The sequence below is a fragment of the Sparus aurata genome, chromosome 5 (genome assembly GCF_900880675.1).
Source record: "Sparus aurata chromosome 5, fSpaAur1.1, whole genome shotgun sequence".
NCBI lineage: Eukaryota > Metazoa > Chordata > Actinopteri > Spariformes > Sparidae > Sparus > Sparus aurata.
Genome location: NC_044191.1, coordinates 1,758,292 through 1,769,950, shown reverse-complemented (window position 1 = coordinate 1,769,950; position 11,659 = coordinate 1,758,292). Strand labels below are relative to the sequence as shown.

Below are 11,659 nucleotides of genomic sequence, written 5' to 3'. Positions count from 1 at the left end.
TTAGAGCTATTGACAGTGACTTAACCCTCTGGAAATATGGGACCATCTGTTGTGTCCGCCTGCACATTCATATCAACAAAAGACACTGGGGCAGGTTTCACACAGTCCAAATGCTGTACACTGTGCAGGTAAATGGAGAAAATCAAGGAAAAATAAAAATCCCTGTCGCTCTTTCTCCTCCGGCCATTTGTTGGATCGTGTGTGAATCTTCTTTACATCTCCTGTCCTATTGGTGGCTGCGCTCTGAAGCTTGCACTCCTCACACATGTTGATCCACGAGGATTTTAGAAAACGCATACTGTTGACATTAAAGGAATGGTTCAGCAAAAAATGAAATTCAGTCATTATGTCCTCCCCCCAGTGCTACTGGAAAGTTTCATAGTCAACAAAACATTTCTGGAGCTTCACAACAAAACAGCATTGCAGCATTCTCCTTAACAGCTGAAGTAGCTTGGAAATTGTTTTCAAACATAAAAAACATCATAAGATGGCTTCATATAGCTCTTGTTGTGTAATCCAAGACTTTATTTACACGCTCCATGTGCAGTTGAGCTCTTGCCCCCGCTTCACATGGGGTGCATGCTAACTCTTTAAGCTTAGTAGCAGTGAAGAATTTGGCTTAAAAAGGGCATAAAGAATGTATCTTAAATTTGCTGTGAAGCGCCAGAAATGTATATTATAAATATATTATCCTTTCTACAAACTCTCAGTGCCTTGTGATGTTTATCACAACAGAACAATAACAGCTATTCTGTTTTCGTATGTTTTATGTATAAGTGAAACTTGAAAGTTACAAATAATCAAAATTCAGACCATCGTTCCATAATACACCACCACTAAAGAACACTTATGCAAACAGTAAGATTATAAACACAAAGATTCAAGAATAATGACAAAAATATAAGTCAGTTCATTCAGTCAACTCAAATGAGATGCAAATACATTTTTTTCTTATTTTCCCCTCAAGGCTACGTCAAAATACTCCCTATGTAGTGTAATATAAAACAAGACAGAAAGAAAGCAGGTTGAGCTTAATGCATTCATGACACGAAGAACCGTGAAAGATACAGAGGAAACAGGTGGATGCTGGAATTTAAAACTCACAGTGGGTGAACAATACACTGTAATTTTCTGAAATATATGATGGCCTTGACCCAACTCATTTCAGAGTGTGAATAAATGTAATCATACATTTATTTCGCATCAGCATTGAGAGATCATTGCAACCCCGTAAGTCTGTCTTCACCACAGGGTCATCATGCAGTACAACCAAGGCCCAGGGATAAGGATTCAGAGCACCTTCAGTGAAATGTCCTCAAAGCATGTGACTCATTGAAATGTAATTGGACGGTCTCTAGGGCACTTGTGGGGCTTTTCCTTACACATATGCTGGCTTGGCTTGATTCGGTTTGATGCGGCACTTCAGCCCAGCTGGCAGGTATTTGCATTTCCTATCAGCTACCTGCTTTAAGTGATGACATTCTTGTCTTGAGTATTTGTAAAAGGGTCAGTTGATCCCTGCAGTAATATGGAAGAATAGCTGCAATTCAGTAGCCCCATTCACACTGCCGTTTGCATGCGGGGATCCTGCGCAAATTCTCCGCACCCTCCTCTGTGTGAAAGTTTCAGATGAAGAGAGGGGGGAAATTTTGTTCCAGCGCTGATCCGCCTCTGGAGGTAGTATCAGGGCCGCATAATTGGTGAGCCGTCCCAGTGTGAACGGATAATCCGGAGGTGCGGAGCTGATGGTGATTATGTAATTATGTAATTTTGCGCGAAAAACTTAACTTTGTCACTTTCCAGGATGTTTGGTGGGTCAGAATCTCAATCACTACACATTATAACAGCACCCATATGATTATAAACTGTCCGGACAGGGGAAACACCTGGGAAACACCGATGTCGGAGCCGCAGCGCCGGCTTTCTGTGTGAATTACAGGCGGTAAGGCGGAGATGCTTCGCTCTGTGTGAATCACCACAAATAAACAATAAAAGTCACCGATTATGTGGTAGATTCTGGCATGTTATGCATCATGTGAGTCTAATTTACCACTTTCTGCTACATATAAATGGATTTGCATTTATATAGCGCTTTTCTAGTCTACTGACCACCACTCAAAGTGCTTTACAATACTTGCCACTAGGGCTGCACGATTCTGGAAAAAATGTGAATCACGATTTTTTTGCTTAGAATTGAGATCACGATTCTCTGGCACGATTTTTTTCACAAAACGTTTATCGCACTGATGAACTTGATCAAAACCAAAAAAAAAACATTGTAGTATGGCAGAGGTATGCCTCTGCCGAAGCAATGTTTTTTTTGTTTTATTGAAGTTCTATCATTGATGAGAAATGATTTTTACAAAAGTAAAAAAAAAAGAGAAAAAAGTCTCCAAGATGATAGGGCACCTTTAATCCCTCATGTTGTACAGTGTTTATTAGGGCCGTATCCTTGGCTAGGTGATCTGTGATAGCTGCTGTGGTCAGCTTTCTAAAACGGAGGCGTAATATTCCTTCTTTTCCAAAAGCCGCCTCTGGGCTATAGCTTGTTGTAGCGCAAGCTAGGAACGGTCGCTACTTTCAAATTAAAAGCCCCCCGCTAAGAACCCAGTTCTAAACTCCAATGGGGTGCAATGTAAAGCTCTTATTTTGAAGACAAATTTGTTGTCCTTGTTCACAGCCCAACTTCGGGCTTCACGTCACGTCACATGTTTATGTATGCATATGTGGAAGGATACGGAGAGTTAAGTTTCTTTTTTATCGAAAGTAAAGCTCTCGTCTAGCAGCTGGGCCTCGCGCTGTATTCCGCCGCTCGCAGATCAGCTGTTGCCCAGTTACGCTAGTGCGTAGGGATACGGGGGTTCTGCGGTTGAGAAAATGTAGTGCCAAAAGAAAGCGCGGTCTGACTGCAATGTACACTTGAACTGATGTAAACATTTTTAGGTGAGCCTTGTTTTTGTTGGTTAATTTCGCTTTTTTGCTGAACCCCGTTCACTGCAGTACAAAGCTGAGCGTCTGGGCTGGAGCGGCTCTCTACTTCTCCAAACTGAGGCTGCGCTGATCGGTGATTACGGTGGGAACAGATCGACTATAGATATGTACTTTATATGACCCCACTTAAAAAAAAACCGAACTATCCCTTTAACTTTACCCCTGACTGCCTCCTGCAACTCTGATGGTGGAAAACATTTGCTTGACTTCCATCCGGGGGATATTTAACGTTATCTATCGCTAACCTGCAGCTCTTTAAACTCTTTGAACAAGTCTGCATTACAATACATGTCTGTCAGCTGAAAGTGGCATGAGTGCTCCTGCCGACCGTCCTAGGCTTGTTGAAAAAGCAGACTGTTCGTTGCCGACAGTAAGGGCAAGCCCACGGACTCCACAAAGCCCGTCTGTAAACGGTGCTTTAAATCCGTAATGACCACAGGAGCCAACGTGTCTGTCTCACTCTGCTCTGTGACTGTCCGTCACCGTGAAACCACGCCCACTCTGTCTGCAGGCAGTGAGGAAGCAGAGAGAAGCTGCACACAGACACGCTGTCACACAAAGTTCATAAAGCAGACCTGCCAACCTGGGCGCATTTTGCGTAGTAAGTACGCAATTTGAATAAATACGCTGGTACGACTCGCCCCTCTAAACTACGCAAAAAGCTGCGGACATGTGAGTTTGGTGGCAAATGTGCGGTACACATGTCTGACAACACGATGCAGCAGCGTGGTGAAGCAGTTTCAGCCAATCATTGTTGAAAAGCGGAGAATAACGAGTCTACCGAACCTATAACAGCCCCGCCCCCCTCCTCCCTGCCTCCTCCTGCCCTCTGCCTCCCTCTCCGTCCTCCGTTCCCCACTCGCTGCAGTTGGCGCTTAGAAAGGTGAACTGTGTGTGTGAGTGTGTGAGTGTGTGTGTCAGCGGACCTGCCAGCTTTTGGTAAATGTGAACCGTTACGCGTAACGTTACTTTCACTGTGGAAACATTCGAGCAGAAGTCTAAGTGAAAAAAAGAAAAAAAAAAAAAAAAAGATTTGCGAGGTGTTTTTTCTTGGCAAACCTATCGATCATGTTCCCCTAACGACCCCAATGCATCGTCAAAGAAAAAGAGAAAGAAGAGGCAGCGGTGCATCTGTGTGTGTGTGTGTGTGTGTGTATTTTAGCCTTTATATATACTAGTTTATTGCCCGTAGGAAGCATGTATTTCTATAGAAAAGTGGGAGGTTAAGGAGCTTTTTCATGGATGGCCAAATGAGGCTGAGTTTGAAGGTGGGACGTCAGGGATATAAGCGGCTGTTTTGGACTACTTTTGATTATACCATTATATTTCACCTTAAAAACTATTTACCTTGCCTTACTTGGTGTAATTATTTTAAGCACAACCTCACATGTGTGACTGTACAGTAATTTTTTCATTTTAAGGTACTATATTAACACTATGGAGCTAAAATCACAAAATAACATAAAATCAGAAAAAGTTAGTTTTTTTAACTGTGAAAACCACAAATATGTTTAATGGACCAATTGCATTAGTTATAATGCAAATATAAATTGTTGTTTGCTAAATTGGTGCATAAGTTTTTGAAATTTACAAAGCTATGTGTAACTAATGGAGTTATTATAACTAAAGTTCAGGAACAGGACCACGCCAATCCACTTGCCGACCTGCCACCCAGGTCCAGCCACCTCGTCAACCTAACCACCTGCGCCTCATCAATCTAATCACCTGCGCCCAATCAACCCAACCACCTCCACGCTCGATCTCATCACCATTCCAGCCTACATAAGGTAAGCCAAACCATCTCTCTCCTGTTCGTCGCACGTTCTGATAACCCCCCCCCCCCCCAGACCCTCTCTCTCTCCACCAACCCTTCTCTCAGGACCACTGGCAGCCCAGCCTTCGTCACCACCATTCCACGGCAAGGAGACACCAGAGTAGGGACCCGGGCCATCCAGCACACGAGCGGGGGGGAAGATGAAGCCACGCCCGTAAGGACGCGCGCTCATCGAGACGTACCCCACCCTGAGTCTCGATCATCTCCCCCCCCCCTCGGCCACACGATGGCTCGGCCACCCCCTTTCATCCACCGACCCCGGCCCCCTCCTCCTCATCCAACCCCCCGACCCTTCTTCCTCATCCAACCCCCTCGACCCCCCCCTTTTCGTTCCGTCCTCTCCAAATCGTCTCAATACATAATAAACTATTTCAACCGTTCAACTTGGCGTGGTCTTGTTAGTGAATTTACATTTAAATGAAGGCAATGCCTCAGGCTCCTCAGCTCATTCCTGCCTGTTCCACATTCAGCCGTCTCCTCCTTGGTTTGCCTCACAACACGACTCCACTACTCACTAAACACACTACACCAAATACTACATAACACACTAACAATACACTCCAAACACGCTATATGTCACAAATCTCTCAACTCTCAAAACTCGCTATCTCTGTCGCCGTCTCCAACACATCACTGCTGCTGTCAATCATCCGCCGATGTCCCTCCCACATCTTCCTGTTCCTCAACAACCAAACTTGCTGCTTGGACACTTTCGTGACAAAAGCACATTTTTACTGTTTCTTCCTGCACCAGACACAAAGCAAACGTAACGGCAATGTTCGCGAAAAAGCGTGTTGGACATTATTTACCCTAAATCCAGTTTTGGACGTGCCAGTGCGTCCGCTCCGTCGACTCGGGCGGTGGGCCGTGTAGCTAGCGCTAGCTAGCGGCTAGCGCGGCTAGCGCTAGCTACACACGAACATCCACAGATTCCGATCCCACTTTGTTGTCCGCGCGTGTCCGGATCTCCTCAGACCCGAACAGACTTGGACTTGTTTAATCTCATTAATCCACAACAGTCAGTTTAGATGCACAGAACGGAACGGAACCGCCGGCAAAATCCCGGTCCAGCTCGCGCCGCTGCAGGTATAAATCCGCTTGTTTTTTAAGGTATGTCGTGGGCTTGAGCTCTGCAGTGATTGGCTCTGGTGCGCACGTGGCCACGGTGTGCAGTGATTGGCTCTGGTGCGCACGTGGCCACGGTGTGCAGTGGCTGGCTCTGGTGCCCACGTGACTGTGGTGGCTCCGGTGGACAATGCTTGCAGAATTTGTAAAGCATTTATGAAATAATTTATTCACGCTATCATTGCAGTCCAAGCAAATGCTTATTGCACACCACTGAACCACGCAGCAGCCATGTTGAAAGTCTCAGGTCAGTCTGATCCTGATCCGCAGAGATATTTGAGGAACACACACACACACACACACACACACACACAGACAGACAGAGATTTGTTGTATTATAGATAGATACATTGCAGATAGAGTAGGCCTGTATATAAGGAGGAATGTGATTATTTATACAGTTTAAACATGTAGCCAACAAATCTTTTGCAGCAAGTTTTGCAACCACTGCCATGGCAGATGAGGGAGATGAAGACAGGGAGGGACAGGGCAGCAGACCTGCTAAAAAGAAGAGGGTCCGTGTCCCCCAGAAGTTTTTGAATAAATATCAAGAACAGTGGCCATGCTTGCAACCCTCTAAAGTTCCTCATCATGTATTTTGCACAGTGTGCAATTATGATGTGGACATAAGCCACCAGGGAGCTGCAGGTAATATATAAATTAGCCCGGTGATGTGTGCCTATGTGCTGTAAGCCAATGTAATTATTACATTCTTGAAAACAAAAACACCTATTGCAATATCCAAATTAATTATTACCATTTTAATTAAATACATATTAAAATAATTAATTATAATATTATATCATATAGCCTACTATATATTATTAATTAATTAATAATTAACAGCATTTTCATGTTTTGAAAGTGTTGCTGTGTTCCATTGAAAGGCTGTCATGATAAGGACATAGCATTTTTTGGTTTTCTGTTGATGAGTGCAAAATTTCTATATTTTCTTTATTAAAAGTATTGCAATCAAAAATATAGGTTTTATTGTTTTTTTTATAACGGCTTTCCAGCCAGTGAATGGGGAAATTACTGCGTGCAAAGCAATGGAGTTGCAAAAGTCTGCGAAAAAAAGCCGCACAACACAAGTGGTACTCAAAATATTTTGACAAGTTGGCAGGTCTGATAAAGTACCGATACTAATAAAACGTGAAAAAGTATTGTTCTTAACAGCTGGGTACCGCGGTACCTTTCTAGTATGGGTTTACTGTGCAACACTCCCATGGACACTTCGACATGCAGCCAGGGTGAGCTGGGATTCAAACAGCGATCTTCCAATCACTAGACAACCCACTCTACCAGGTAAATACCCCCTGAGCTAGCCCCAAACACAGACACAGAGACAGACAAATTACACAGACAGTGTACTCTCCAAATTTTGGGATAAACGTCTTCTGCTCATTCAATCACCATTGATCTCAGCAGACCAAAACAATGACTGGACAGCAATTCAATTACACTGCACCATTAATCTAATAAAAGTGCAATAACTGCATTTTGTGCTGTTAACGCTGCTATCAGGGAGTCAAGACACTTTACTTATCCTCCAATAAAATTTCCTTCATTGCAGTTTGTTGAGTATATGTAATTATTTATTAATTTAATTTGTGACAATTGCTGTCTCAATACACCTGACAGTTACTAATTATGTTATGTGTCCGGTCCTGATGCTTTGTCATTTCTCTTTTTGGAATCAATAACTTTTGGCTTCAGTGTTCATTAAATCTTATATCAACTCTTAAAGTTTTATATCAAGTGATGTTAGAGTTTTACCTGATGGCTTGAATCCAGTCAGCAGTACTACCTGTTTTAAATGAAAAGACAAACACAACGCCCAGTCATATAAAAAGAATGATATATGATAACAGTGCAGTTATATTATATACAAATTACTTACTTGGTTTCCTGATGCTGGTTTTAAAGAGAAAGTCACAAAACTCTCTTTTCTGAAGCTCTCTGAAAGACAATAGCACAGCCATTTGTATTTAAAGTTTGCAATTCTCTTTCTGGACCAATACACTCTTGTATCCAAGCCAAAACATGAGAAACAAAGCACAACACAAAGACAGCCTCATATTCACAAAGAGAAATAAAATGCTAACAGTTTGAATGACAATAGAACATTAATAGAATTCTTAGAATAAAGTTTTTTAGTTCACTCTGCATGCAGATTCCTGTTTGTTGCCTTTCTATCTCCAAACAATACTGTAATTTAATCATGGCCTTGCTGCTGCTGATAAAATAAACTGAGATGTTAAATGAAGTGAAATGGCATCATCTACAATCTGATGTTTTTCATAGGCTTATTCATCATTTAATTATTTCGGTCCCAAAGTGTAGGGAAGGTGCAGGAGTGTCCCATTCACAGCAGCGATGGACACGTCAGCAACTCTCACATAGAGTTAAAGATGAAATGATGTCAGCAAAGACCATCATTGACCCTAAATGACCTTTAATCTGGAAGATGAAAACTCAAAATACCATAAATCATTGTGTCTATGATGTAGCACATTGTTTTTATTCAATTATATAGTGGTTGATGATGTGTTTTTATAACTAACCCTGAAGTCAGCACCCCTTTTGTTCCCCGATAAAAAGCCTGATTATTTAATTGTATTTTGCATTATAACAGACAAATTTCTATGTGACAAACCAAAGATAGTCTTCACAGCTGAACGCGTAAATTAAATCTCTAGCAGTAAAAAGTTAATATTAAGTTATAAACAGACAACATCACGGTCACATGATTTAAACGTTACTACACGGGTCTATACAGGTGTTCTATAAACTGATCAATGTAGAAGTTATAAAGTTAGAGTTAGAATAGTTTGTAACTAAAGTGGGCCTGTAAAGACTGACTAGTGAGTAGATAAGTCTCCGTGTTCATGGAAGACGTTTAATGTCCCTGACAAACTCTGAAACCTTTCTATTTTGTGCTGACTAAAGTGACAGAGAGGCTATAAAAAGATTGCGGAAGAGTAAACCTGTTCACAGTCATACATACAGTGACACTTTTAGGAGGAATGTGACAGATGACATAGGCGATAACATTTGGAGAAAGCCTATAAAAATGGTGGTGGGGTCATTATATAAAAAAAACAAAAAACAAAAACGATAGTTCTCTATTACTTTCATGTTTTTATTGGAAGACAAGTGCACATTATCTAAGGGGCCGTCCACATGGGCGAAAACGATCTTTTTTTTCTCCGTCTTCCTCGTCATCGTTTTAAGAATATTTGCGTCCATACGGATCCACTGAAAACGACCGAAAACGCTGTAGTTCATACTCCGGGCCTCTAGGTGGCGCTTGACATTCACCAAAAACAGAGAAGAAGACACAGAGCATGCGCATTAAGCTTGCGCGCTGTAAACAGACAGTAGACGGAGAAACCGAACACAACAAGAAGAAGATGAAAATGGCTACTGCAAGGAAACCAGAATCGTTTGTGCGGACCGTTAACGAGGTCGAACTGCTGCTGTGACTCACACTCGACTACAAGGAGAGGAAGTTGCAAGAAAGGCTCAATATCTTCTGCGGCACGAACACGAGCATGTAGGCCGCCGTTGTTGTTATGGGACGTCGCGGGGTGGGGCGATTGCGTCATCGTTTTTGATGCGGATTCGCCGTCCACATGAGAACGGGAGGGCTGCGTTTTCGGATTTCTCCACCCTGAGACCCATTTTCAAAAAAGTGCGTTTTCAGGCGCTGCGTTTTCAGGATCCGTATGGACGGTCGGCCAAAACGATGCAATACGTGTGCGTTTGCGAAAAAAAAGTTGTCGTCTGACTGGAGCCTAAATAATGAGGGGGACGTGACTTTGAGGGGCCGTCTAGACGAGAACGCTCTTTTGCGAAAACGCACATGCCGACCATCCACACGGATCCTGAAAACGCAGCACCTGAAAACGCACTTTTTTGAAAACGGGTCTCAGGGTGGAAAAATCCGAAAACGCAGCCCTCCCGTTTTTGTGTGGACGGCGAATCCGCATACTTTCCAAAACGATGGCGCCATCGCCCCACCCCGCTGAACCCCGCGACGTCTCATAACAACAACAACAACAATGGCGGACCACATGCTTGTGTTTGCGCCGCAGAAGATATTGAGCCTTTCTTGCAACTTGCTCTCCTTGTAGTTGAGTGTGAGTCGCAGCAGCAGTTCGACCTCATTAACGGTCCACACAAACGATTCTGGTTTCCTTGCACTCGCCATTTTCAACTTCTTGTTGTGTTTGGTTTCTCCGTCTACTGTCTGTTTGTTTACAGCGCGCAAGCTTAATGCGCATGCTCCGTCTCTTCTTCTCCGTTTTTGGTGAATGTCAAGCGGCACCTATAGGCCTGGAATATGAACTACAGCGTTTTTGGTCGTTTTCAGTGGATCCGTATGGACGCAAATATTCTTGAAACGATGCCGAGGAAGACGGAGGAAAAACAGATCATTTTCATCTGTGTGGACAGGCCCTGAATTTCCATCCTAATCCATGCTGATGTGGGAAACAGAAACTACTAACAAGTAAACTAGTGGAAAAAATAACATGCTGCATTGTCATTCCTGAAGTTGTGGTCAGACCTGCTGTAAATCACCTCCATACCGTATCCCCTGTTGTCAAACTGACCTCAGTCTGTCTTGTAGGCTGAGTTCATCCCCTGTGCAGTGCCATGCCATGTTCACTCACACCGGTCACATGGTTAGTCCCCCTATGATCCGAGGTTGCAATTCAGACAAACTCTAAGGCCACTGGCTCCAGGGCTAATTGAACCATGAGTTATGTAGTTGACAGTAGCTAGCTACAGCCAATGGTAGCAAGTAGGAGCAGCAGATGTTGGTTACTCTGACAGACTGAAGTGTTTCCTGTGTAATTCTGTTGACTGAGTTAGTAGAAGTTGGTGGTGTGGTGTCATTGGCTTCCCTAGTTTTTTAAAGGGAAGTTAATCTTCTGTTGGTATTATCCTTTTGTGGTCTTGTTGAGACAATCTATGATTTTGGTAATACAGCCTAAAGCTTGATCTGGGAGTTAAGTTTTATTTTGTAATGTGTTAGACCCCACAGTCCCTAAACCGCCCAGGTAACGTAAGATAAGGATTTGCTGCTTTTATTTGTCATTAAAAATTGCAAAGAACAAAGTCTTAAAAAGAAACTGAACATTGCTATTGAACATATTCTCCATACTAACATAACAACCAGATAATTATTTAACAAAGCAAGTGCGGCTGAAGTTATGTCCCATAACCATGGCACAGTTTGAAGTGGATGCTGTGTAAAACTCATATTCAGGTTTGTGATTGGCAAAGGACAATAAAGTAAAATATACTGAGCGCAGAGCGTGATGCATCGCACATAGGGACATTTCATACCTTTTCGTGAAATCTATTAGTTTGCTCCATAGTGCATGAATCAATATTAAAATAATGTATTAATGTTTGCAGTCGACATAGTATTTATGTGCCTTTTGCAGAGCAGAAAACATAATGCTGTCTTTCCACAAGCACTTTTCTAGTCAAACCGTGCCTCCCCACCTCCAAGCTGGCCGTGGTGACAACTCATGACTGTGACCAACTCGTAACGAGCACCCATCTCCCCCCTTAAATCGATACTCAAGTCATGTCTGTGTGGGAAACTTGAGAGAAAGAGGTTTTTAAAAGTCAATGTGTTCAGAATTTGTGCTTTCTGTACTTTTGAGCTTCAAACTGAATCTAGTTTCTCTCGGC

At 42.8% G+C, this 11,659-nt stretch overlaps 1 protein-coding gene across 1 annotated transcript in view; it reads right to left on the bottom strand.

Moving 5' to 3' along the window:
* The window catches only part of adgrd2 (adhesion G protein-coupled receptor D2), a 48,175-nt gene that overhangs the window by 2,802 nt on the left and 33,714 nt on the right, over positions 1-11,659 (bottom strand). The window contains exons 23-24 of the mRNA XM_030417295.1: positions 7,851-7,909; positions 7,727-7,757 (exon numbers count right to left, since the gene is read on the bottom strand). Coding sequence (XP_030273155.1) covers positions 7,727-7,757; positions 7,851-7,909 — 90 coding nt within the window. The remainder of the gene's footprint in view (positions 1-7,726; positions 7,758-7,850; positions 7,910-11,659) is intronic.